General features: G+C 39.1%; 1 protein-coding gene across 7 annotated transcripts in view; it reads left to right on the top strand.

Annotated features, from left to right (window-relative positions):
• Window positions 1-25,975, top strand: part of SPAG9 (sperm associated antigen 9) — a 35,263-nt gene extending 9,288 nt beyond the window's left edge. The window contains exons 5-29 of one of the 7 annotated variants that reach the window (XM_018073196.2): window positions 711-832; window positions 2,316-2,327; window positions 3,898-3,955; window positions 4,500-4,652; window positions 4,737-4,788; window positions 5,196-5,326; window positions 6,221-6,277; window positions 6,404-6,415; window positions 7,147-7,320; window positions 7,955-8,084; window positions 8,327-8,419; window positions 8,700-8,867; window positions 9,523-9,694; window positions 10,526-10,753; window positions 11,511-11,706; window positions 12,127-12,249; window positions 12,790-12,870; window positions 13,334-13,401; window positions 14,588-14,736; window positions 15,874-16,045; window positions 17,019-17,132; window positions 18,875-18,913; window positions 19,783-19,959; window positions 20,312-20,449; window positions 22,271-25,975. In XM_018073196.2, coding sequence (XP_017928685.1) covers window positions 711-832; window positions 2,316-2,327; window positions 3,898-3,955; window positions 4,500-4,652; window positions 4,737-4,788; window positions 5,196-5,326; window positions 6,221-6,277; window positions 6,404-6,415; window positions 7,147-7,320; window positions 7,955-8,084; window positions 8,327-8,419; window positions 8,700-8,867; window positions 9,523-9,694; window positions 10,526-10,753; window positions 11,511-11,706; window positions 12,127-12,249; window positions 12,790-12,870; window positions 13,334-13,401; window positions 14,588-14,736; window positions 15,874-16,045; window positions 17,019-17,132; window positions 18,875-18,913; window positions 19,783-19,959; window positions 20,312-20,449; window positions 22,271-22,386 — 2,935 coding nt within the window. In that variant the 3' untranslated portion in view covers window positions 22,387-25,975. The remainder of the gene's footprint in view (window positions 1-710; window positions 833-2,315; window positions 2,328-3,897; window positions 3,956-4,499; window positions 4,653-4,736; window positions 4,789-5,195; window positions 5,327-6,220; window positions 6,278-6,403; window positions 6,416-7,146; window positions 7,321-7,954; window positions 8,085-8,326; window positions 8,420-8,699; window positions 8,868-9,522; window positions 9,695-10,525; window positions 10,754-11,510; window positions 11,707-12,126; window positions 12,250-12,789; window positions 12,871-13,333; window positions 13,402-14,587; window positions 14,737-15,873; window positions 16,046-17,018; window positions 17,133-18,874; window positions 18,914-19,782; window positions 19,960-20,311; window positions 20,450-22,270) is intronic. The other 6 variants (XM_018073198.2, XM_018073197.2, XM_018073199.2 and 3 more) reach the window with 6 other exon arrangements.
• Window positions 25,976-27,986: the final 2,011 nt, after the last annotated feature.

Raw genomic sequence — 27,986 nt, 5'->3', positions numbered from 1 at the left:
GATTCTGGTGGTGGAATCCCAGTTTTGACAGAACTTTTGTCTGAGTCTGCTCCCTTTCAGGCTTTTGCTTGTGAAGGGTAACATTTCTTTCCAAAGCTCTGTAGCCCCATAAAAATAAACAAGTGCTGTTTTAGTAGCCAGGGGTGCCTGATCTTTTAGGTAAGCCCTAAACAATTCAGAGTGTAGTCACAAATCCTTCAAATACATTTTGTGTCTATGTGTTTCATTCTTGTGACGAGATGGAAAAAATTACCTTGTACAGGGAATGTTAATGGTGTAAGAGCTTTGTGTGAAAGGAGCCACTTCTCTGGCCAGAGGAATATTTTGATCTCTGACTACTGGGTTCTCTTGCATTTCTTGTTATATTAAATGACTTCCAGTTTGGCTGAGCTGTCTGTTCTTTAGTCATTTGGGCTGACTAAGTCCTGATGGAGCTGAATTTCTACAGGCCAGAACTTGATATGCTTTAATTTATTAAAATCCTGACCAGCTTGATACGAGCACCCATGTCAAGTTTTGGACCTTGATGCCAATGTAGTATTTGAAAATAGAATCTAGGACTTATAAGGCAACTGAAAGCTGTTGACAATTTTACTGGGTTTTGGTGGGGGTAACAAGTGAACTATTGGTAAAGATGCAGAGAAAAACTTTCTTCATGATGGGAATGTTTTCTTTCTGCTTTTTCATGCCTTGTTTAATTCCCTGAGCAGCACTCCTACCAAAGGCATCGAGAACAAAGCGTTTGACCGTAACACAGAGTCACTCTTTGAAGAGCTGTCATCTGCTGGTTCTGGCCTAATTGGAGATGTGGATGAAGGTGCAGATTTGCTGGGTAAGGAAGGTTATTTAAAGATGCTGTGTACAGGAATTTTCCTTGTTAGTGGAGTGCTTAATTGTTCTTGCTGGATTTATTGTTAGGCTTCATTTGCATTAAAATCGTTTGAGTAGCATCCTAAGGTAGTCATTGGAATTCAAACAGGAGAAAGTGTTTGTTCTTTCTTTCAGTAAAACTTTAATCTTTTGGGACGTTTCTTACACTATTCCCTATTTCATTTCTCCTTACATTTTCTCTGACACCAGGATTTTATCTCAAGGAAGGATTTTTGCCTTCAACTAGTTTTAGGTAGTTTAATTCAGATTGTGCCTGATCTGTAATGGCCTGGCTTTATCACCTCTTTAGGGATTTTAACTTCAAAGAGAATTGCAGCAAAATGCAATGGTGGTAATTTGAGAAACAAACCATTAATTGAAAGGGGAGGGGAAACCCACATTTCTCTTCCCTGTCCAAGCAGCTTTCTGTTACTTCTGTGCTGACTGAACAAAGTGTGAGTTTGGGGAACATGAGTTGATCAAGAGCAAAAAGGTCATGAGAAGAATGATCTTACTATAAACAACATAACAAGATATTTTTGGCCATATCATTGTTCAGGCCTCATTTTGAAATAATGCAGGCTGGTACTATGGAATGTATAAAATGCAGATGCTGCTCTTGGGTGTTTTAGAAATGGGTTGTGTAGAGACAATCAGCAGCTTGTTTGCTTCTGTCCTCTGACCCAGCAAAAATACAGATTGTTAGCACTGGTTAGAATTCCTGTGTGCAATCTGGATTTCTGGTTGTTCAGTGTTTCACCAGAAACGTGTTTTACATCAGGCAGGTGACATTTCTGCAAAGTGTTACTCACTGGGAGTAATGGGCCCATCTCCAGTCTGAGATGGTTTTTCTTTGTTGTCACTCTGCTGAGCAGTGAGGATCTCCATATCCTTACTGGAACATACTTCATCCAAAACTCTTGTCACTCCATTGTCACAGGGACAACTAATCACACATTCTGCATGCAAAAATACAGGTACTGGAGAAGTAATAACATAGAGCAACTTCCATACCTTAGATGATGTGATAAATTGATTAAACCAATCAAATTACTGTCAGACTGTCCTGCTCACAGTGCTTTGTTTTCTGTGGGCCAAAAATAACCTTATGCTATAACTTATCAAAGGTTTGTCACTGACTTTATTACCATTTTCTGTAAAACTGCTGCTGGAAGCACCAGCGTGTGCAGGCTAAGCACAGGATGATACCAGAGTTTGTTATGCAGAATGTGCTGGTCTCAAATTTTTACTGTAGAACTGTCATTTCACTTTGAGGACAATCATAGTCCAAACAGTAGCTGAAAATCCACATCTGCATCCAGGATAGTTGGTGTTTTTCAAGCATTTGGATCTGTTCTGAGTGAGCATTAAACGTCAGTTTGGAGTTCTGTCAAAGTAGTTAATTGGGATTCTCTAATCTGTTTTCTCTTGGGCTGCATACCCAGGGGAATATTCTGGTGTGTATGCTTCTTTTTTAAAAAAATCTTTGAAATCTGTTGCTTCTCCAGTCAGGCATTCTTGGCTGCTGCTCTCATAAAATACATTTCTCTGCATTTTTTTTCCTGCTTGGTAACTTTTTTTTTGCCTTTGCACTCTGGCTTTCTAATTTTTTTTCTTGCATTATAAAGGATCCTGAAACCTGTTGGAAATGATCCTACCTACTTTTATCTGTGAATACTGAAAATGTTTAAAAAGCAATAGCTTCTTGAACAAAAGCTCATGATGACTGTAGTGTAGGGGATTTCTCCAGATATTCATGAAGTTAACAATAACTGATCTAAGTTGCTTCACTATTAAATGTCACTTACTTTTAATCCAAAAGCCAGAGAGGGAAATTTCAAGAGGCAACTTTGACTTGCATGTCTATTTATAGATACCTTTTTTCTTTGTTATCCAAATATCTTTTAAGTCTTCTGTTACCAAAGTTTCTTAGAAGATTGTGTTCGTAAAGTATTTTAAAAGGCCTCCACCATTAAGATACCTTTCTCATTCATTATGTTAGTCTTGAATTAACATAATTTCTGCTGTTATCACTGTGGTAATTATTTTGCTGTGCAAAATGCAAAATAATTATTCTCTCCTGAAAGTTTCTTTCTAAAATCCTACAAATTATACTAGTTGTGCCAAAAATAGGGTAAGAAATTGATTTTCAGAAGTTTAAGTAACCTCAAAGTGGCCATAAAAAGATAGGTTCACTTTTTTCCACAGTAGTAGATTAATTGGAAATGTTTCCTGAATGGATTAGCATTTCTTCCAAGTACTGTGCTTCTAAATTATTTCACAGAAAATGAGAGACATTATTACTGATTTTTATAAGAGGTCTAACCAATAGAAATGGTTGTGACAGACTTAATTTCTTCAACATCTGTCCTTCTTACAAATCCTGCTTCTAATCACATCACATTCCACTTCAGACTTTTGGTGGTGGCTTTGTTTTAATTCGCTCTTACTTCATAAGTCTAAATTTTTTATTGCTCTTCACTCATACTACACCTTACATGAAATGTTTCTTGTTCTTGTTTTTGCTCTACATGGAATGCATGGGCATTAAAGACCATAATTTCTTTGGTAAGGTATCATTTGCTCTGGGGAAATCTGCAGGGCTTTCACAGTCTGAGCTTTATTCAGCATGTCTTGTGTCTATAACTGATATACTTTTGTATCTAACGTGGTATAAATGACAGTTGAGCATTTTAAACTTAATATTTTGTGGACTAATACTTCTGCAGTATATGCTATGTTTGGTTTTTGACTTAGTACTGTAACATCTTCCAAATATATAGGGTAGGTGGAGGCAGCACTGGTCACTAACCAGGGATGCCTTTAATTGAAGTCAAATTGGGAGTAGGTGGAGGGGAAAGCTAATTATAGAAGGTAGGTTGGACCTGGAACTTCAGATAGCTCACAGTTCTCTTTACAAGTTTGTCATACTTAAAATTGAGTTGGCTTTAGACAATGGCAAAACATAAGTTTCATGAAAACATCCATTTTATTTGCTAATTTCGTGTGTTTGTTTCCTTTGGAAAGGAATGGGACGGGAGGTTGAAAACCTTATTTTGGAAAACACTCAGCTGTTGGAGACAAAGTAAGTGAGTCTGTTTATGTAAAAATACTGCCTTTGTTACTTCATTATATCTTCAATATCTTCATACACAGTCAAAATTATACAGATGTGCTTTCAGTTCTAAGAGTAGTACTGGTATGAGTATTTTGAATTTGTAGGTGTATTTGGCTAAGTGTATAGCTGAGTTGGTATTCTTCTAGAAATTAAGGACCTAAGAAGCAAAAGCTTCTTTTATCCTTGTAAGGCTACAAGAAATGCAGTGCTCTGTCCTAATGAGGTCAGCTCCCTGTCAGAACAGTGTAAGTGCAGAAGCAAATCCATTGGAGTACTGTGGAGGAGTTTATTCCAAGCAAACTGATTTATCAATACTTTTTTCTAATACAGGGGTGTGAATGTGTTTGAACATTTATGACCTGAGGGGGCAGGGTTTGATCTCTTAGAAAACTGTACCTTTTTGCAGCAGCTTTTATGAAATGGGTAGGTCTTTGGGAATAAAATCAGGCTTGAAGCTGAACTATGAGACCACGATCATCCTCGTAATAGTGTATTTTCCATGTTTGTGCAGAAATGCACTGAATGTAGTGAAGAATGATTTGATAGCAAAGGTGGACGAATTGACCTGTGAGAAGGATGTACTACAAGGTGAACTGGAGGCTGTAAAACAAGCAAAACAAAAGCTTGAAGAGAAGAACAAGGAACTGGAAGAAGAGCTGAGAAAGTAAGTTTAATTCCTTGGTTGTGAAAAAGAAAGAAAAAACCCAACTGTGATATTTAATGCAGCTGTTTTTTATTTTGTATTTAGAGCTCGTGCAGAAGCAGAGGAAGCAAGACAGAAAGCTAAAGAGGATGATGATGTAGGTGTATGTGTGTGTGTGTATTTTTGTGTGTGTGATTCACAGTGGGACATTAAAAGTCCACGTGTTTAGTGAGTGCTGCCAAGCTTTACTGCTTAATAAGTGTCAGTAAAGTTTCTCCATGAATAGAAAAGACAGAAGATCTAAAGAGCACAAGTAAACTTTAACTGACAGGGATTAGTTTTCCTGCTTTCCTCTCTGCCCATTACTGTGTCACATTCAGATTATATCGGATACAAAGGATGGGAGGAGAGGAAGATAAAATTGAGTTAGTTTTACAAAGGCCCCAAATGGTTTGGAATCTGAAATTGTGGCCTGAACTGACTCCTGTGGGAAGGCAGAGGGTGACTCTGCAAGGCCCTGCTGTTCTCCTTTGTTCCTCCATGTCTGCTTTGCTGTGTGCCCAGAGCGACGTCCCCACGGCGCAGCGGAAGCGTTTCACCCGGGTGGAGATGGCCCGTGTCCTGATGGAGAGGAACCAGTACAAGGAGAGGCTGATGGAGCTCCAGGAAGCTGTGCGATGGACTGAGATGATCAGGTGAAAGGCTCTTTTAAAATCTTTGGCAGAGCTCCTTGGATTTTACAACCTCCTCATTTTTAGCTGCAGGGTGATCTGGTCAGTAGGTTAATTGCCTTCCGCTTGTCTCCCTCATGCCCGTGAATAACTTTGTTTTTTAAACTATGGGCATATAACTTGTCAAAATGGGTTCTTGGTGAGACCTCAGTGAAAACTTGTTACTTCATATGATGCAAAATAAGCATCCCTTGAAGAAATGTGTGTATTTTGGAACAGTTACAAAAGCTGATAATTGTAGATACCCCTGCCATACCAGAGTCAGTGGTGCTGCCTGCTGGCCACGTACAGCAATGGCACTTGATTGTTCCCATTGTCCTCATATCTGTCAGCCTTTGGAAAAATGCATATTCCCAACAGATATGGCTTGTTTTTCTCTAGCTATTGTCTGCTGTAAAAACCCTCTCCTATCACTGTTAACGCATCTGTGACTTCAAGAACACTCACTTTATCACTTACTTACTGATATGTTGAAGAATTAGAGGCTCTAAAACAAAAAAGCAATGGTTAAAATATTAAAAACGGGAGGCAGAAGAATTTAAATGGTTTGCTGCTTTCTTTTAGCTGTTTTCATTGCAAAGTGTTACACAGGTTTGTCTCTTCTGTCTGAAAAGCACTCCCCAAACACAACTGGTGTTTGGGATGCAAGGAAACGTGGATGGAGTATATTATGTAGTTTCAGTTGATCTCGTGGGAATTTCAGTTCTGGTCAGAAGAGAAGTGGCAATGTGAAGAAACAGGCTTTGTTACTTTTGATATGTTATGCTTTTTTAAAAAAATTAGAGTTACACCCTATTCTGTTCCTTTCCCTTTTTTAATTGGTGCTTACTCAGTAAACTTGGAATTCATTTCTTGTAGAGCATCGAGAGAAAATCCAGCCATGCAAGAGAAGAAGAGATCGAGCATTTGGCAGTTGTAAGTATTGAAACACAACTCACTGGCAAAAATAGATAAAAGACTCTAACCAATTAGCTGGCACATTTGTGTATGTTAGCTAATTATCCTTTAAGATGTCTTAATTGTTCTCCTCTTGTTACCCAGCATGCCAGCTCGGTAAGACTGGTCTAGAAGACAGAATGTATCGTAAGCTGCATCACATGGTTGTGCACTTTGTGAAGTTAAATGCCAAAGTGCTTGATTTTTAATTTCGTTTTTCTAGTTGAATATGCATCAGGACTCTTGTCCTGAACATTTTTCTGGATTCTTTTTTATGATGAATAGTAGAAACCTGAATAGCATGTGTGGATTGCATTTATTTCAACTTCCTTTTCCTCTGTGAAGTACAACTTAGTGATTGTTACATTGTCCTTGCTAACTTCAAGCTCTTTAAATCTAAACCATTGGTTTTCACAACAAGATATTTGTCGAATAATCCTTTTGATGTTGTGGTTTGCTGATAACTAATCTGTCTTTTTGCCTAGAAAATGGTGGGGTTTTTAAAGTGCTCTCTGCATGAACTAATGTGCTTCATAAACCTGCCTTCCAGGTGTGATGTTCACATCCTAATATTTGTTGGTTCCCTGTAGATGTTAATTCAAGATGAAGCTCCCGTTAAATTTGATGAACAAGTGGGATAATAATTCTTTAGGAATTTTTCTGACTGACATGAATTTTTGTGCTTTGGGGGTGTTGCTGAGCGTGTGGTGGCTGCTGCTATGTTGGGCTCCAGTTTCTTAGTTTAACTGTCTTGAGCAGGCTGGCATATGCACTGTTTTGCCTGCATAGTCAAATCTGGATGTATCTGACAAATCTTGACTCTTTTTTTTTTTTTTTCTTTCTTCTAGTTTTAGCAGGCTCTTCAGTTCCTCCAGCAATACAGCAAAGAAACCAGAACCTCCTGTCAATGTTAAATACAATGCTCCAACCTCGCACATTACTCCGTCAGTCAAGAAAAGAAGCAGCACCTTATCTCAATTACCCAGTGACAAATCTAAAGCCTTTGAATTCCTCAGTGAAGAGTAAGACATTTTAGTTTTATAATACTAGATATGCTCTATCAAGTGTTTACTCTTTTAATCCTCTGAGATTTAACGTGCTGCTAAGTGTGATGTTCTCCTGAAGTGAGTGCTGATACATAAGAACTCAAGACAGTGCAGGCTGAAAGGTGCAGCAGTGGGTGAGTACTCTGGATACCTGACAGTAATATTCTGCTTGGTAAATGTCACTGTCTTTCATAAAAGTGCATTTAGGCACAGAAGGCAGCACTAAGTACACTTCTATATGCAAGTTTTGTAGCTAAGCAATAACTGTACAGGTACTTCAGTGGAAAATAACATGAGTCAGGCTAACAAGCATCTGTAATTATTTTTTTTTTCTCCTGTGCTTCTCTTTGACAATATATTCTTTTGATGTACAACTTTTAAAGCTTCTAGTAGAGGTACATAACCCAAGTTAATTTTCTGTAAGGATCCTGGCAACAGACTTTCTGGTTGTGCCTGTCTTTTACCGGTCCCTTAGAAACAGCCCACAGGAGACCTGGGGATGTCTCTGGTAACCCAGTGCTTCCACAGAGCTCTTGATTATTGAGTTTAACAGCAACTCCCGTTGCACAAAGAGTTCTGAAGAGGTTTTTCAATCATGTTTCTTCTCCAGAACTGAAGCCAGTTTAGCCTCACGCAGGGAGCAGAAGAGGGAGCAGTATCGCCAGGTGAAAGCACACGTGCAGAAGGAGGATGGCAGGGTGCAAGCATTTGGCTGGAGTCTACCTCAGAAGTACAAACAGGTATCATGTTTTCATGTGTAAGGGTGACAACTTCATGTTTTGGGACATTTGAATGGAATATGATTTCACAGCTTGTGTTTGAGTGATTCTGGCAATTTTTTTGTTGAACTTTTGCAGTAAAGAATCTTTCTTGGAAAACAACAATGCAAAACTCTTAATCTTGTTTAGTGAAGTCTGAGCAACTGATTCCAAAGACTGTAAAAAAGCTTTTCCATTGTTTTTGGTTTTTTTTTTTAACCTAGGTGGCAAATGGTGGCCAGGGTGAAAATAAGATGAAAAACTTGCCTGTACCTGTTTACCTGAGACCTTTAGATGAGAAGGATACCTCTATGAAGGTAGGATATTTCCAGTGGTGATAGAGAGACTTGGACAAGCTATAGCTTGAATATTTTTAACTTAGACTGAATTATGTTCTTTTTGAAATTAAGTAGTTTCTTTTTAAAGCATAGTAAAGAAGAATTCAAGCTTCAGTAGAAATGTACTTTAATTGTAATGAATTCCTTAAAAAGGACTGCAGTTATACAAAATGTTGGTATTACTTAGCATATTTAACAGTGGTTGTGTCTCTTTTTTTTTAGTCTAGAATTCAAGTGAAATATTTATTTTTCTTCCCAGCTGTGGTGTGCTGTAGGGGTGAACCTGTCAGGAGGGAAAACACGGGACGGCGGGTCTGTGGTTGGTGCCAGTGTGTTCTACAATGATGTGACTGGTGTGGATGCAGATGGCAACAAGCAGCAAACAGGGTCTCAGAGTAGCTTAGATAAACTAGACCAGGAGCTCAAGGTAAGGTCCCTGTAAAGACATTTAATAAATTTATATAGTTAAACATCTTTATCAGTAGAATGATAAAGTATTTTGTAATCAGGCTTATTGGTAACAAATAGATTTTTCTTGGTAATCATCAACCCAAGATAGTTGGGTTATTGAATCCAACTACAAAAATACTGTGCCAGCTTGTTGGCAAATCTGAGGAGTAAATAAATTTTACATCAAAATGATGCATTGCTTATGCCACTCCTGCCTCCTTTAAAAAATATTTATGACAAAACTGTTCATGCTCTGACTGCCATGAATGGAATTCATATTAAGGGTATAAAAACAAAGACTTTAATCTCTGGGACATCACATTAATCTGTGGCTACACTTAGTATGGCACCTGGCATGTCAGCAGTGTTTGTATTTCTAACAAGAATTGTGCAGTATAATGATTTTCTATATGTTTTATGCAAATATGAAATATGAGGGAGGTTTATATTTTAAATTCATAGAGAACAAGTAGCTCCATGTAATTTTACAATGGCAACCAAGATATTTAACTTACCATATATTTATGTATACTTCTGTAGTTGAAAATGTAAGAACATGAAAGATCAGAGGTAGTAGTTTTATTGTCCCCCTTCTTGTTGTTCATTTCTGTTCTGCCTTTATTCTCCTTCAGGATCAGCAGAAGGAACTGAAACATCAGGAAGAATTATCCAGTCTAGTTTGGATCTGTACTAGCACACATTCTGCTACAAAAGTTATCATAATTGATGCAAATCAACCAGGAAATATTCTGGACAGTTTCATTGTTTGCAATTCTCATGTGCTTTGTATTGCCAGTGTGCCAGGTAAAGACCTCGCATGTTTAGTTCCTGCTTTTTTATTTCTAATTCAGATTTTTCTTGTGCTGAGTGAAAACCCAAAGATTTGTGAATTGGTGTGATAAAAATGCTACAGCAACAGAGCAATAGGAAGTATTTAGTTATACCAAAAACTATTGCATTTCTACTTTACTGTTCCACTCTTTAGTTGGCTCTTGGCCTAAACTAACTCAAAGGTAGAGAGATGTCAGCAGCCAAGAGTAACTGTTTTATTTGATGTGTTATAAATTGTGCAATAGTGTCAGTGCTTCATGGAACTGTGAACATCACAAAAAGAACAATGTAGTTTGCTTTTTTGATCTCTTCAGTCTCTTGAAGATAAGTAGCAAGTCTTGGAGCTTCCTGCAGAGGGAATCCTTGTTGCATTGAGAATATTATAAGTCTTAAAAGTATGAAGAGGTTGTACAAGAGAAAAAACAGCTTTTCTTCCAGAACAAAGGCTGTACTGCAGCTAAATTCTTTGTAAATATGTAGGCAGGTATCCCTGCATATGTGCATTGTTATGAAATCTAATTTTAATAGAAAATGTAATTAAAATTGAAATAAGCTGTTTGGAAAACTGCAGATTGAATTATGTTGTATGACAATTCAAGTGTGCAGCATATGTAGATATTACCTTTGTTTTGTGAGCTTTGTGACAATATCTTTTATATTTGTTGATCATGCTAAAATAAGCTTGTAGATAAGTATCTGCACGTTTGATCTCAGGTGCTGGGGAGTTCATTCAGTTTGAAGTTCAGATAGATAAGTGACTCAGCTTTATCCCTGTGAAAAACACATGGGTTTAATCTCTTCCAGGGGCAAGGGAGACAGACTATCCTGCAGGAGAGGAAGGGTCTCAGGAAGCAGATCCCAGTCAGGTGGACAAGTCCTCTCTGTGTGGCAGCATGACCAGCAACAGCTCTGCTGAGACCGACAGCCTGCTGGGGGGCATCACCGTGGTGGGCTGCACTGCAGAGGGGCTCACAGGGGCACCTGCAGCTCAGGATGCCAACGGGGGCTCCCCAGTGGCAGAGAAACAGTCAGGTAGGAAAACATCACAGCCCTGTCAGGGATGGCCAAACACCTTCGGGTGTCACTGAAAACTAACGGTGAAACTGCGTAATATAACAGTGTGTCTGTAAGCTGGGGTAGCATAAAACAAATATTCTGTGGCCTATGAGTCTGGCATTCTTGCAGTGTGTAATTGTTGCTGAAAACTCCGTGGAGGTGATACTAACATTTGCTTTCTTGCAAATGTTTTTGAGAGAACTCTCTTGTGCACGGTTTAAAGAGAGCTTTTAATTTATTCAGTACTTGAAGTGCAGATCTTGCCAACAAATGACTGGAGAGAAGGTGAATAAATGCCTTGAATTTTGTCAAGTCTTAGTAGAGATTTAAGTGAAGCTGCTTATTTTGTAGACATTCTTCCTGTTTTCTGTCCTGTGCCCTTCAGAGCTGTCTGGTGATGTGACTGGCAATGGGTATGGGGTGGTTGGATTTGTTCAGTGCTGTCCTAGTTAATCACTTAAAGGACAGTCTGTGCCATCAGTTGCTGGGTTGATACATTAAGTATTTAAGTATTTAAATTTAAGTATTTCAAGTGCATTTGACATTTGTTTATACAGTACAACCTGGGAAAGTTTGGGCATTTCTGATGTGATTTTCTTGTTAGATGAAATATGAGATCTGGATTGTGACTGTCTGGTCACTTCAGTTTTAAGTATGAAGTTCTTGCTGTTTTAAATAATTGAGAATTCTGTCACAGTTGTTAAAAGTTGTTCAAATTTTTTTGTTTACATAGACATTGCAAATGAAAATAATTTAGTAGATGAGAACATTCCAACAGCAGAGGAGGCAACAGAAGCAACAGAAGTCAATGCAGGGACAGGAGAAGACACAGCTGATATTGCACAAACTGGAGTCTACACAGAGCATGTCTTTACAGATCCTTTGGGAGTACAGCATACAACAGAAGCATCTCCAGTGTACCAGCCTAAGTACATAGTCTCAATCCTCATACCTCTTAAAATGTATTTAAAATGAAAAATATAGTGTTTGTGGGAACATAGCATGGAGACAAAATGACTACTTTTTTTTTCTTGTTAAGTGTGTTGAGGTTTGTGTAAATAGTCTTGGTACAAGACATGCTATGCCTTGTGACTCTTCTGCTGTTCCTCAGAGATCAACAATATTGACAGGCTTGAATGGAACCTAATTTTCCTTGTATAAGAAAATGTCCACTTGAAGAAATTCATTGTTATTGTCACTTCATCTGTATCATATTTTCATGCACAGTTACACCTTAAGTACTTCAAAAGCCAGTGTAGGAATTAGCAGCAATGAAGTAAATGCCTAGGTTGTAGCCTGAGTGATCTGTGCACTTCATTAAATGTATCTTAACTGGGTTTTTTTTCTAGTACTGAGTCAGAGTTATATAAAGATGTTGCAGTTTTGCCAAATGAGCAAGATCTAGTGAGAGAAGAAGCACAGAAAATGAGTAGCCTTTTACCGACCATGTGGCTTGGAGCACAGAACGGATGGTAAGGAAGTGATAATCTTGTTAAACTTATTTGTAATAATTGCTTTAAACTTGCTTCTTGTGCCTACAGGCCTGATAACTGTCTGGAGTCAAGATTAAGGGCAGGAAGATCTCAAGGGAGCCAAAACCTCGTACGCTTTGCTGCATTTAGGCATTATAGAATTCAAAGAAAGCATTGTAGGTGGTTAGCAAGCTCTTTTTGATGGATAACACTTTCATCTGCAGAAAAATTTTGTGGGTTTTTTGTAGTCAAAGAAATAGTTATGGTCTTATAATTCCATAACTTTCAGTATTTTATTATGCTAGAAAAATATATTGTGCTTTTTACTACAAATGGATCTGCAAAGAGGTTTGTAATGCTTTAGGCCTTTGAAAAATCCATTCTGCTGCTCGTGCAGTTCTTCCTTTCAGTCTGTACGTAGTTTCCAGTGGAAGATGAAAACTTATTTTCCCTTTGATTGTGGATTTCAGTTGTAGGGGTTTTGCTTGTGGTTGTTATTGTCTGGTAGTGCTTTTAATCCCTCCTGATTTGTCTTTGCAGCCTGTATGTTCATTCGTCAGTGGCCCAGTGGAGGAAATGTGTTCATGCCATTAAACTTAAAGATTCTATTCTCAGTATTGTGTAAGTCCTGAAAGAATGTCATGTAAATCATAATGAATTTCTGTTAAAATACTTTCAAAGTAGTTTTTTATTTCCTCCTCAGATATTGGGAATGTCAGTTGCCATAACTGCCTGCATGCTCTTTGAGGGATAGTGGAAAACATTCGGGGAGTAAGGAAAATGAAAGGAACCTTGTATCTCTTGGAAATATGTAGCCCAAATGATGAGCTGTAGCTGTTTACTCAAAACAGTTACAAGTTCTATCCATGATGTTTCCTTCAGGCATTGTAGCTAGCTATATTTCAAGATTTTTGAACTGGATTTTGACACCTTGCTACATCCCTTTTCTTGAGCTATATTGTAGAAATCAAAACAGTAGGGCTAACATGGCTGTAAAAATATGCTGTTTATACCTTACTTTAAACTTGCCCTCTGAGCAGTGCAGTGTAACAGTTCCTATTGTTGTGCCTCCTTTTTTCCCCAGACATGTAAAAGGAATAGTGTTGGTTGCACTGGCTGATGGAACACTGGCAATCTTTCACCGAGGAGTTGGTAAGCATTCTGTTAGATCTGGAAACCAGTGAAGCTGTAACAGTACTCAGGAAAGAAATGTGCCATTTCTGAGTAGTGTTTCGATAATGTATTCCCCAGTGGGAATGTTTTTTACAGGTTACCTTGAGAAATCTTTATTTCAGTTGCAGATTCAAGTACCATTTTTGCACTGTCCTGGTGCATTAATGGAATTTTTGCTTGCTCTGAATTGGGGAATGGGATATATCTGAGCTAAATAGTGAAAAGCCACTTGAAAGTCCACTTTATCATTTCTCTTGCTTTTTCGTTATGCTCAATAGTTGTGTCTTCTGTTTAATTAGTGTTAATTGTCTCTGACCAAGTCCTTCAAGGAGACTTTTTTAAGCATCCCTTCAGAATTTCTGCCCAAACCACTTCTGAACCAACTCCAGAAATAGGACCTGGAGGGGAAAGTCTCACTATGAGCAGCTGGAACTTATCTGTTGGCTTGTTTCCACAACCTCCCTATTCATTTACTCCTTTCCCTGTGATGTTTAAATCCCTATGCTCGGCATTTAAAAGAAGTAAAGAGGTTGCACAACACTAATGCAAATACTGGGAAAGATGCATCTGGGATGAAGTTATATTTTTAGTGGTTTTGTTTTATTGGGTTTTTTTAAGAACTCACTGTAGTAGCCTACAATCCTTAAGGATCTTTAATGAATGTCAGTGATGATCTGGGGCTTAGCTCTGTCTACAGAAGAATTTTACTTGGTGTTGAATGAGCAAATTTAGTATGCTTTTAGAAGGTTTCAGGGGCCTTTTTTTACGATCTTGCAGCATATTTAACATAAAATCTTGCTGCACTGGCCAACATCTCCATGTTCAGCCAAGGCAGCAAGTGCCTCAGGCTGTGTGTTGTGATGTACACTGGTGCCTGGCCAAGCAGTGCATTTAGCACTGGGTAACTTGCTGTTTTAAAAAATGTTTTGCTGTGTTTTGAACATGAATCATTGTACCACCTTATTAAAAAAAAATAGCATTCAGGATACCGGTAGTTCCTATAACTAGTTGCTATTTAATGAGGAGCCAAACCATGAATTTGTATTGACTTGTCCAGATTACTACAGTGCTTTTAAAAAATTAGGCTGTGTACTTTTTAAGTTATTCTTGAACTCATAGGAACCAATGTTTAGTTTTACTTTTTCTTTTCCTTCTGTTCTCCAAGATGGTCAGTGGGATTTGACAAACTATCACCTCTTAGACCTGGGCCGGCCGCACCACTCGATCCGGTGCATGACAGTGGTACATGACAAAGTCTGGTGTGGCTACAGGAACAAAATCTATGTTGTTCAACCAAAGGCCATGAAAATAGAGGTAAGCTAAAATGGTGATGAGAATAATTAAATGGTGTTTTAATGCTGCTGCTCAAACTGCAGAGTAACTCCAGAGAACACCTGTTTTGTTCATCAGTACAGAAAGAAGCAACCAAACAAATTTGTTTTGGGAAATCTTGTTACGTTTTCTTAAGATGTTTTCACTGTTTTGGAAGACTTTTAGATGAGGCAGTTCTCAGTTATTGAAACCAATTTTTGAGTGGTTTAATTCTTCACCTCTAGCTGACCAGGAACTGGAAGTGTCCTTGTGCAGAGCTTGTGAGACAAGCTCCCAACATACTCTGTGTGTGCCTCATTTTATTCTCCACCTACCTGTAAACTTCTCTATAATCTGTCTTTACATACTTGAGGGGTTTGTGACTTAATCTTGAATGTGCTCTCCCTCCAGTTAGAGAGTAGTTTGTTTATGTAGGGTGTGTAATGTTCTGCAGTGTCTTATCTGTACCTGACATCTCGAGTGCAGAAGGTGGCTGGGCTTTCTGCAAGCCTTTAGCAATATTAATGCTTCAGCTTCTGCTTATTGGCCTGAGACATGATCCAGATCTTTTGAGGTTGACTGCTTAGCAATTCTGAAAATAATAACCACCCAATTAATAAGCTGTTTTTGTGAAGGCTGTTTATATATGGAAAAAAATGAAATGAAGTTCATGCAACAGTGACATTGATTGTTTTGCTGGTGGATAGTGTGTATTTTGCACAGGTGGTTTTGTATGTAAGTAAGCAAGTCAGTCAGTCATGACAGAAGTAGGAAGAGAAGCACTTTTTGGGCCCATGTATCTTGTGCTGTGACAGCAGGACCTCAGACCAAAAAGGCTTCAGGTTGAAGGGAGACAGAAGCCAGAGCAGGCTGGGATGTGACGTGTAAATGAAGACATAGTAGGAAACTACAGCTTTAAGATCAAACCCAAGGAAAGGAATCAGCAATTTTACTATTACTTTACTAACACCATATGGTAGTTGTAACTAAGCTAAATATGTATCTTGTGATCTTGCAGATCAGAGGGTTGTGGTTGACTTAAGAAAATTGCCGGTACAGGCGGTCTGAGAGTAACAGAGAAATCTTTCTTACTCTTTCCCATGTTTCATCTTTTGAATTTTAAACTCCAATGTTTCATAGAAGTCCTTTGATGCCCACCCAAGGAGGGAGAGCCAAGTGAGGCAGCTGGCCTGGGTGGGTGATGGGGTCTGGGTGTCCATTCGCCTGGACTCCACCCTGCGCCTCTACCACGCGCACACGTATCAGCACCTGCAGGACGTGGACATTGAGCCCTACGTCAGCAAAATGCTAGGTAAGTTCCTGAGAAAAACTGCTGTGTTCTGACACCTCTTGCTGTCTGGAGCAGGCAATTCTCACTGGGTTGGGTGGAAGGCCAGGCAAATCAGTTTGTGAAAACTTGAGTCTGGAAGTAGAAGCCTAAGTCAGACTGTAAAGCATGATGAGAATGATGGGTCGTCTGTTCCAGTCTGTTGATCTTACCTGATGTCTGAAGTGCCCTTAAAACTCAGAGCTAATGAGAGAAATAGTGGTTGGATTGTGCAGGCACCAAGAGAGAAACCAAAAAATTTCTCTTTTTTTATTGTACCAATGCCTTTTTTTTTTTTTTTAACTGAAAATAGGAAGAATCCACTACTTGCCTGGAAAAAATACCTCTTTTTTTTTTTTTTTTTTTTTTTTCAAGAAAAGGCAAAACAGCAGACTTTTGTTGCTATTGAGCCTAATAAGCTGCCTGATTTTTTTGTTTATTTGTTTGTTTTTGTTAATATCTATGTAAGAGCAGTTTACCCACCTACATAACACAACAAATACAGGTAAATGGGTTCTGGGAAATCCTTCACAAGTCACTGCTGTGCCATTGCACTAAACTGGTCAGCCTTGTGCTTGCCTCATCCTGCTAATGGATGAGAATTAATTTTAATGGATGAGAAACCATTATCTTTCATCTGGAAACTCACTTTTTTTGTGTGTTTGGTTTTTTGGTAAGGCCCAAAAGATTTTACTGTGCAGCATCATGGAGCTGTTGTACCTCTTTTGCTTTCTCATAGTTCATGTTACTCTTGCAGTGTAGGTTCACAACTTAATTAGTGTTGTAGGCTTTTAAGTTATCTTTACAACTTAAATGTGCCCCTCTACTTTGTTTGTGTGTGAAATGGGAGGGAATTTACTTGTCTGCGTGGTTTGGGAATTGTAGTTAAGATTCTCTATTGTAGAACTAAAATTATTCTTGCTCATAATTTTTGATGAAAAGCATCTTTTGTTTTTAGGTACTGGTAAACTGGGATTCTCATTTGTGAGAATCACAGCTCTTATGGTGTCTTGTAATCGTTTATGGGTAGGAACAGGAAATGGTGTCATCATCTCCATTCCATTAACAGAAAGTAAGTAAAATATAAATCAATAGCTCTGTGCAATATGCTGTAGACACAAAAAAGAGTATTAAAACACCATTCAGATGCTTGCTAATGGATAGAAAGCTTCACTGCCAGGTCTGAATCTTGCAGGTTTGTAACAGATTCGGGCCTGTGTGATGTTTAGCACCTAAATCTGTGCATGTGGTTTCAATTACTATGAGCAAAAAAAGCACTTTTCCAGAATCTCCTGTACTTCAATTTGATCAGAGTTGCTGTGGCTTGAATCAAGGGGACACTTTGAAGCCTTCAAGGTGTTCTGAGCATTAGCAGCATTTATAGAAGTTTATTGCTTATAAGAGACATTTTTAGTTTTCTAATTAATGTTATTTTTGATTGCCATGTGATCACAAAGTAGATTTTTGTTTCATTTGAGCAAGTTGCTGTTGTTGCTAATACAGTTTGTTTGGCTTTAGTTCTTAAGAATTCATCACAAAAATGGTAAAAAGGATTGTAACAGCAGTAGCACGACTGCTTTAAAGGACATGTTCAGAGTTACAGGAGCTGTAAACACATTCTTCAAACAGGTCACTAACTTCTAGGTCAAATTCCAGTCATGTAAATCCAGGTATCTGCATAACAACAGACCCCCAAACTCTTGTCATAGGCTGAAACTACTTGGGGGTGGGAGAGGAAGCATTCAGACATGGGCAGTTGAACCTCAGGAGAAAGGGGCATTCCAGCTCAAGGGCAAAACAAATCCTAAATAGGAAAAGCTTGGGAAGAATTTCTGTGTAAATTGATTGCATTTAAGCAACAAAAAAAAATCCCTCAACGCTTGTGCTGAGGCAATTGTTAAAAGAGGTGAACAAAAGTTTCAAAAAATAAAATACAGAAGTTTGATAATCCTAATTGTGCTATGGTTACATAGAAAATAAGTATAGGATGACAGGTGAAATTTTAGGGTAATTTAATAGTGAAAACTCTTCATGTTGTATCTGCTTTGTTGAACAGCACACACATGCATTGTTTCTCATACTGTTCCATTGCATTGTCCATCCATTCAGTAAATGTCTTTTTTTGCATTGCATGAATGTACTAAGGAAGGACAGACTTCCTGTCATGACTTTGAAATAGTTTAAATCATGCTTTCAAAAATTATAGCTCTTAATTTGCGTGAAGCTTATTTTAATGTTACCGGAGGAGTTTGTTTTAAAACAGGAGTGAACATGAAGAAATCCCTATTAAAGCTATTCAGTTTCATCTCTGTTTTGTTATTTGTTGGTAGATCAGAACAGCCATTTGGGGGTAGCCTGATGGTGGGGTTGAGAGCCCTTGTTAGGAATATTGATGGTTTTCAGAAGTAGCAGTGGCATCTCTCAGTTCCCTGGGTCTCAGTAGCTGGGCAGCTTCAACATCAGCAGATGATGTTTCAAAAGGGCACACGAAAACATGAGTCGTTCTGTATTATTTTGGAGCCTCCTGCCAAGGAAAGAGAGAAAGGGGAAACGTTGCTAATCAATAATAAACTTTAAACTGATAAAGCACATGACAGTGGCAGTGCTTTTGTGGTCCATTTTGTACTGAAACTTCTATAACAAGATGCTGTTCTTTGTGACTTTTGATTGAATCTTCTGTAATTACTGTTTTTTAGGAGCTAAAATTTTAAGCTCTACCTTATCAAAAAACCAAAATATGAGTGGTGGGTTCTCATTAATCCTTCTCCTCTACTGTCATACCTATCCATTTCCCCTTTCCTCCTTTCTCACTAGCTGTAATCCTCCACCAGGGACGTTTACTGGGGCTGCGGGGTAAGTGCAGATCCTGAACAAAAACCTATTTTCAGGCTTCTAATAGCCACTTCGAGGCTGTTTCCCACTCCTTTATAGATTTACCCTTTGTATGTTCCTAAATGTTTTTCCACTTGCAGTTACTGCATTGCAGCAGTTTTATGTTTGCTAAATGGCCACCAATCTGCTCAGCAGTTTAGCATATCATCCTGTGTTGCAGCTGAACTCTCATACAGACTTTGTTTTTCTTCCAGCCAATGTGATACCACATCTTATAACTTTGTCATTAATCCACATCATTTGCTGTCTTGTTACAAATCACTGTTTCTTTCACTACTTTGATAGTCTTTGGAATGGAGATGGCTTGTATGTCTAGCATGAGTACTTCTCTGTTTTGATGGATTTCAAAACTCAGTAAAAACTAGATGTAGAATTGTAATATAGGGTAGCTCCTTCGTGCCCACAGGTGGCTATTTTTAGAGAATTTTTCTGGCAAGGGGATACCCTATGATTAGTTGGAATGCAAGTGTCTTTAATTATATGTCTAAGTACATTGAATTTGCTCACCCTGAAACACATTAGAGGTATTTATTTTCTATGAAAGATATAGTCCTTTCACAAATTATTTTTTTTCCAAAAGTAGGATATTGAAATCTGGTGTTTATGCTAGACTAATAAGAATCCTGCTCCATTTTCTGATGTACTTAAAATAACGAAGCATGCATTCTTTTTCTTTCCAGCTCTGTCTTGAATTGGCATTGCTGCCCTCCTGTTTCATTTTTATCTAAGTTGGCTTTTAGCTTTTAGATGGTACCATAAGGTTTCTTAACAAATAACCGCTTCTGTCGTTTGCGTTTTGAAGTCGAGAACAACTTCTCTTCTTTTTGCAGCTAATAAAGCAGCAGCAGGCTCTGGAAACCGTCCAGGGAGTGTAATCCGTGTGTATGGAGATGAGAACAGTGACAAAGTGACTCCAGGGACGTTCATCCCCTACTGCTCCATGGCACACGCCCAGCTTTGCTTCCACGGGCACCGCGATGCTGTGAAGTTCTTTGTCGCTGTACCAGGTGAGGTTTTGTCACCATTCTTCAAATGAAGCTGGTTTTTTTTTTTCTGTCTTCATTTTCTTAGTTAAACACAGTGTTTAGAAAGGGTGTAAAAGTCATTATATGAAGTCATACATTCAGGAATAATATATTATGTTTCGTTTACAAGACTTGTCTGATTGCTGAGTGCAGTCTTATTTAATGGGAGGAAAAGGGTTTGGTCACAAGTAAGTGCTTTGCTTCCATCTGAAAAAAAAATACTGTGGTGAGTACATGCCTATTAATAAGGCAGTCAGTGCTTTAGGCATTGTGTCATCCACTTGATTTTATTCTGTGAGATATGGCATAAAAATGTATTCCTTTTTTGATCCAGGTCAGGTTGTTTGCCCACAGAGTAGTGGTGGGACAGAGCTAACAGCTGATAAACAAGCCCAAGAGTCCTTCAACCAGAGTCCCTTAAAATCAATGTTGGTGATAAGTGGTGGAGAAGGATACATTGACTTCAGAATGGGTAAGAAACCTGAGCTTAAAATGCGTTGTAACCTCTTCATCCTTTGAAGGTCATTAACCACATAATAACTGCTGCTGTGATTGCAGAGTGCCTTTGTGTGGTCAGTATTTACAGGTTTTGTACTGCAAGGGTAGAAGTATTTTTATCCTGAGACATACCTTCAGCTTCTTCTCCTCAATAAACCATGACCTTTGGGATGACTGCGTGAAAAGTTTTATTTGAAACTCTGCTTTGGAGTCATGTACCACCTTACTGTTTATGCTTTCAGTCTTCCTTTGACAGATTAATCTTCTGTCTCAAACTGCTGGAAAACATGTCCTTAGTTACTTAAAATGCAGACTGACTATAAAAACAAGTCATGCATTAAGTGAAGAACACTCAATCTAAAATTTACTCGTTTTTGAGTGAGCAAGGGAAAAAGTAGATCACTGTTATCTCAGCATGCCCATCTTGTTTGATCACTGCTTTTCTTGGATAGCACTTTTGTATGATCTAGCCCATAAAAGAATTCTTGTTGTAAACATTATTTTGTTTTAATTGAACTCTTTGGGGAAATAAACTGAGAGCAGTTGTGGTTCTGTGCTGGAGACCCCGACCAAAAAAATACGTAAAAAGGTGTCGCAACTCTTAAACCTGGTTTTGACCTTTTGCCTAAATCTGTCTGTAGTCTTTCAAAACCAACCAAACAGCAAAACAACCCACAAATACCACTACAAAGGAAATTCCAGGAAGGCCAACCTGAATTCTGTCATCCCAGTCAATGACAAACAGGTTCCTGCTGGTAACCCTGGCGGAGCTGCGCGGGAGGCAGGGCTTGGGGCAGTTCTGTGCCACACTGCAGTGAGGACTAAACCTCTGCACTTACTCCAAGGCAGCTGGAATAGCCACATTCCAAGTGTGCATTTTGCTGTCCCTGTGGCATGAGGCAAAGCCATGAACTGAGCGTCAGTGCTGCACTTTCATTAGCTCAGCCACTGCCACGTGAGCCCAGCAAACTGGCTCAAGAGCAGCTTTGGGCTATTCTGTGTTTAGATCCCTCAGCCCTCCAGAGGAGTCTAACCAGAAAGCCAGCCAGACTGTGATCTAACACCTTCCTGAAGGTGTAGGTCAGTTCCTGTTTCATCTGATTAAACTGTACCACGAGACTGCCTCTGGACTGGTGGTTCTGGCTGTCTGTGTGCAGTTTTTGGTGGTTGGTCTGTTTGACCGGGTTTGATCCCAGTTGACTCCTATCACCCAGAGCTCAGATGCAGTTACAGAACTGCTCTTCTCTTTTGAAGAGCAGTAATGGAGAATATGCTTAAGGCTGTCTTTGCCAGTGTGTGCAGAGCTGTGACAAGCTGGGATAACGGGAACAAGAGGAAAGAAGGGGGAAGTTTATCGTAGACATGAATGTTGCATTGTCTCAATTACAGCTCTTGTTCCAGAGCATTTAAATGTTTATCCCAGCACACTTCCTTGTAGCAAAACCGTCTCAGGGTCTTCCTGGGTGGTGCTGCAAGTTTGCAAATTAGGTGGTTGTTTCTCTGCCTTAAAGAGTTCTAAGTAATGTAATGTTTAGAGTATGGATACTTACAAAACTGCCATTAATTTTTGGGACTAGAACTGAAGAATATGGCCAGCAGAATACTAAACTCTGAGATACACACTCTGTTTGTAGTGTATACATTCCCAGACTTTAATATGCTTTTATATGAGTGTTTGGTAACTACTGTATCTTCAGTGTTTTTCTTGTAGACATAGATGTCACTTGTCTCCCTGCATGTGGTGTTGATGCTGTTCTGGTTATTGGCTGCCTCAGTCAAAGCTGTTGTTTTCCAGGTGATGAAGGAGGAGAATCTGAACTCCTTGGAGAAGCTCTACCACTTGAACCTTCTGTAGCCAAAGCTGAGAGGAGTCACTTGATAGTGTGGCAAGTCATGTGTGGCAGTGAGTGAGCCCGTAGGATGCAGCTGGAGACCTTAAAAAAACAAAAAAGAAAAAAAAAAAGGAAAAAAAAAAGCTTCTGCATGTTTTTTTTATTTTGTGAACCTGTTTCACTACATGATGTTGAAGCATTTCTTTGCTGTTTAACTTTATATTGCAAATCTGTCATACCTTTAACTATACAGGAATTAGCTTGTGCTGTTTTACTGCACCCGTGTTACATGGAACAGTATAAGGAAATCAGATCTTTCTCCAACTGATGTGCACACCATAGTGAGCAGCTGAGGCATTACTTTTACTGTACCACAGCAATCTAATGTGTTCACTTCTTTGGTAGCCTCACTTGAGTTTGGCTTTGTTACAACTGAGCTTCATTTCACTGTATAATGCATTGAGTAAAACAGCAAAGTTATTCCCAGAGTATTTAAAAAAATGGACAAATTATAAGATGGATTATTAAGACTCATCCAAATATTCAGTGAGGGCTAAAGCAAACTGTATATTTCAGCTTTTGTTTTCAAACCTGGAAAATCTTGCTTACGGTTAAAAAATCTTGTGTTAACGGTTTAATTTCTTACATTCATCCGAGTTTTTGGGGAAAGAGGGGACTGTATAGGAATTAAGAACACAATACTTAAATAAAAACATGTTTTCATTATTGAATCTTAAAGTTTGAGAACTGCTGCCCTCAGTAAAAAGCAATTTTGAGCATGATGTTTTTCCATCTCCCTGACATGGAACAACTGTTTTCAAAGGGTATTCTTAGGATGGTTTAAATTGGAAAATAACTGCAAAAGTCTTGAACAGGGGATATGTTTTGTTCTTTTCTTGTCTTAACTCCTTATGTCCTAAGCACTAGAATGATCTTCTCTGCCTAGCTGGTCAAACTCATGAGGCACTACATGTGTGAAGGTTAAAGACCTCGATTAGAGCATGAGAAAAGACTGAGAGTGTACAGGAAAAATGCATTCTGCCCAAGTGAGATCGTAAAGGAACTTTAGTGACAGATGATTAGGTACAAAATGTATTTTTTTGTAGCTCCATACCCCAATTTAGTAAAAAAAAAATAAATAAAAATTTAGCAACAAGATTATCAGGTAACATTAAGATTGAGAAAATTAGTGAAAGTCAGGAGACTCTAATATTAGGCTGACATTCTGTCTACTCACCATCTATTTTTTTAACCATAAGTGTGAGTTGAAGACTGTCTTCCTTTTGCATTGAAATTTCTACATTAGTATCAGACCTAAGTTAAACACTTCATGACTTCTGTACTTCAGAATATTTAAAAACCCAGATTTGCTCTTTCATTTTGTCTCTGGAAAGTAAAAGTTTTGAGGGGTTTTAATAAACATCCAGCATTTACCCCTGAAAGGCTGGGACTGTTCAGATTGGCAGAGAAATTCAGTCACTTGATTATGTGAGAGAACTGAACAGTTTCAGAGGAGTAAATATAGAAACACTTTTTTAAAACTGCCTAAACATTTTTATGCAATAGGAGCAGTTCTGGTCTATCAGGCAAACATGTGTTTATATATTTTCTTAATTTTTTAAATGAACACATTTAGCTGAGGTCTATTGTGTAAATATATATTTAGGCAGCTTTTTCAAATGCATATCATAGCTGATAAACCAGAAAATCTCCATTCAGGTCTATTGGTTAGATTTATATGTATAAATACTTTTTAAGCGACATATTTTGTACACAGCTGTTCCTCTCGTAAATATGTATTTAGGACATGAACTATGTAGTAAAAATCCTTATTAAAGATGTCTAATATCTTGGTAGTATTTTTCTCTTCAGAATGCCAAAAGTGATGAGAGCATGTTGTTCATAATTTGCTTTCCAAATTCATCTTTAACGTCACTCTTAAAGTACTTTGGCTTGAATATAAAGTCTGGAAGCTTATTAAAAAATATACGAATACAGAAAGTAAACTGAGTCAACACTCTTAGACCTATTTTAAACTTATAGGCATGTATGCTGAACATGAAGCACATCTGAATTAACTTATGGGATTGGATGTCTAAGAAAAATGCTGTCTAAACTTTTACTGTTGTGCAGAATCTTCACTGTGAGTGGTGCAGTTTCATTGCTTTTCCTGCCATTTTCTTGAATTATATTTTTTTTGTTTTTCCTCCTCTTTGGGAAACACCATCTCCAAAGTTTTTTACTCACTGGTTGATTGTCACATTCTCATGTTCTCAGAAAGAAAAAAAAAAAAAGCGCACAATTCTGTTCCTTGGTTCTCGTGTGGGGTTTTGTTTGTTGTTAGAGACGAGCTGTTTTCTCTGAACGGCGTCGCTGCTGCAAACTGGAGCAGCTCAACCTGGCAAGTGTGTACCTGGTCCTTTGCCAAATGTAGCTGGTCCACCGTGCCATTTTAGTCACCTCAGTGGGCCAACTCTTGCAAATATTTCAGAGAATGATTGTTTCTGTCCAAAAGTGGAAGGGTTTTAAAGCAGACAATAGTTTAACTGTGTACCACTGTGGGTGTAGATAAAGGCATGTGCACTTCTCTGTATTTCTCATTTAAAAACTCTATCCCCTGTCCTAAGGTACAGTAGATTAACTGGGTCCCTGTTGCCATCACAGTGCTCTGGGATATATAAGCTCTCCTTAGGGTGGCTTTGAAGGGTGAATAAAGCACGTAAAGCCCAGGCACTGAGGTGACAATACACCCCTCAAATCCGTCTCAAGAATGTGTTTATGCATACACTCGTGATTAAAGCATCATATAAATAGGAGCTAATCTCTTGATAGCTACAGCTTGTTAATAGTTTGGAAACATTTCGAGCACAAAATATGCAGCACATGACTTGCCTGGGTAGGGGTGTTTGCATGGTGAAGGTGAAGCTGCATCGTCCATTCCTTGGGAAGGCCTTCCTGCCTCGGATGGGATCGAGCTGACAGAGCGTAGACACTTTATCATAGGCTGCCTTAGTAACAAAACAAATGTTAAATCTGTTTTATTATACTAACTGTTCTAAAGAACGTGTGTCTTTTAAAAATGCTGTGTAACTGAATATTTATTTCCATGTGAGTATTATAAAAGTTACCAAAGGATTAAACCTGACTTAGCACTCTGTAAGTGGCCCTGTTGAGGTGGGGTCTTGTGAAGGCCCCGCTCTGTAAAACGAGACACGGTAAACTCAAGTACAGTTCTTTAGGGAAATTAAATGTTTTGGTTTTCTAACAGGGTTATGCCATATTGTAACAACCTATGTTGCACCTCAAAGCATTTTTCTATACACTAAATGTCTCTCCCGCCCTCTAACAAGATTAAGTTTCCTTTATTAATTTTGTTGATGCACATTTCTCAATCTTTTAAACATATATTTTAAACATTTTATGGTCTGTAATTTTGGAAAGTTTTGTCTGTTGGACACTTTACGCTGAATTTTACTTGCCTCTGTAATCTGAGATGGATACTACAGCGTTAAACTTGCTGTCTGTTAAAACTTGAGGCTTCTTTTCTGTGAGCAGAAGAGCTCATATAGCAGTGTAGTTATTTCAGTATTTATTTCTATTATTGAATCCATGGGGTTCAGAATGTAACTTTGTACATGAAATATATATAAATATGTATATGAAACATGCATCGGATCTGTGTGTTCTTTGTAGTCTCATGTTAATTCCGCAGGGTTTTCGTGCTACCAGAAGACACAATAATTGGGGATTTTACACCAACAGCTGAATATTGCCATCATCACTACAGGTAGTGATATATTTGAGTCAACCCCTGGCCAGTCTCATCTGCTCTCTCATACTGGGCCCAAGCAAAAACTGTGAAGAACAGCTTGTTTCACTGACTGGCTCCCAAATGATGCTGTGATGTCTGTGCCTCCCGTGGGATATGGATCTGGAGGAGATCTGCCTGGTGCAGCTCGGATGAAATGGGTGCTTGCACTAAGATTTATTTCTGTTTTTAGCACAGATTTGTCAGAGCTCAAATCCTCCCTGGTTGCTACTTCACAGCAAAGGAAACGCTGTGGTTTTAAGGCAGAAGAACAAGGACTTGGTGACTGCAGAAACAGAACACTTGGCCGGAGCCAGGTTTTAACTTTTCCCTGGCTCACCTGCCCCTTTCTAACCATGTTTGCCCCAGCAGTGTGTGTTGGTCAGTGAGTCCCAAGTGCCCCTGAGGACACCCGGCTACCCTCGTTCTAGGGGGTTGGGGTGGCACAGAGAGACCTTGCTGGGCTGTGGTGGGGGCACGATGCCCTCAGCCTGCCCTGTGCCAGGGTGTGTGCTCTGTCACTGCTGCTTCTCTGAGCAGCAGCAAAGGGCCCACGGGGAGTTGTTCAGTACCTCTAGGACGTAAATACCTCAGGCTTGCATGTGCAAACACAGGAATCCTCCATGGCTTAGAACCACCAACAGTGTACCAACTGGAAGCTTTATCCCCCCTGGTGCTTAAAAAAAACACTGTAATTTTTGCTTATTTAGTGCTGAGTTTTTGTGCAGGATTTTCGCCTCTCCAGAGCACAGATGTACTGATGATTTCCCTCTCCTTGCAGTGTTTGTTCTGGGGCTGTGTCTGTTCCCAGACAGGTCACACACTGCACTGTGCTAAGGCTGTGTGTGTGTGTGTGTGTATTAATTGGGAAGAAGCATCATAAATCATCACTCTGGAAATGTTTCAGCTCTTCTGGCAGCCCTGGAACCCCTCAGGTCTGTGCATAAGTAATTGAATTTTTCAGATCCTGTGTTGAGAGAAGTGAGAATAGAGTTGTGAACTAGGCTAAGGTGTTACAAATGATGTATGGAAACAAGTTTTAAGCCATTAGAAACACCAAACCCTTCTGCAGTGGACATGGGATAATGGGAAAAGCACTTACCCTTTCTGAGTCAGATTTTTAAAAAGTTCTCTCAGTTGTATCAGTCTCCTACACAAAGAGGTGTTCAGATCAGAATGCATACACTGTTAATAAGGATACAGGGAGGGAGACTGTTTAAATGTGAATGCTTTAGTTGAAAAATACTTCTGGGCTGGGAATTAAACCTCAAACTTACCGAGGGATACAAGTTATTACCCTCAAAACATGGGATTCTTTTTGCCATCGCCTTCCTTTTTCAGCATCCTGAGAGCTGGCTGAGGAATACAGTCTGGAACTGATATTGAACATCCTGATGATCCCTGATGCACAAGTACCCCTTAATTCTATGTAGAACAAGCTTTGAGGGGCCTCTGGCCTCGGACCACACTCCAGCTCATGGCAGGGCCTGCAGGACTCCCTGTGATTCTGCCTCATACATAACTCCTTGATAAGCTATTTTGAGGGGACGAACCCAAGATTGCCAATTGCTTCCTGCTTTTTAAAACACTCCATAAAATGACAGTGGGAAAGGAGCTGATGGGAACACATGGACTGGTGTTTGTTATCCTCTGCAGGAGCTTCTGGCCAGGATGGAGCCCCAGGGGCGGGTGCAGCCCGAGTTGTGACACAAGATGGTGCTCTTACAATTCAAACACAACGTGGAGACGAGAGAAAATTCATTCTGCTGGAGTATTCCCTTCTCCTGGCCTTTGTCTGAGCATCCAAGTCTCAGGTTCCCTCTAACAGCTCTCCAAGGTGAAGCTGCTGTGTCAATGGTCCAAGGAAGGAA

Source organism: Manacus vitellinus, unplaced genomic scaffold (assembly GCF_001715985.3).
Source record: "Manacus vitellinus isolate BGI_N305 unplaced genomic scaffold, ASM171598v3 scaffold_24_pilon, whole genome shotgun sequence".
NCBI classification, from domain to species: Eukaryota; Metazoa; Chordata; class Aves; order Passeriformes; family Pipridae; genus Manacus; species Manacus vitellinus.
The sequence above is the reverse complement of the archived record's forward strand: the minus strand, read 5'-3'. Positions and strand labels throughout refer to the sequence as shown.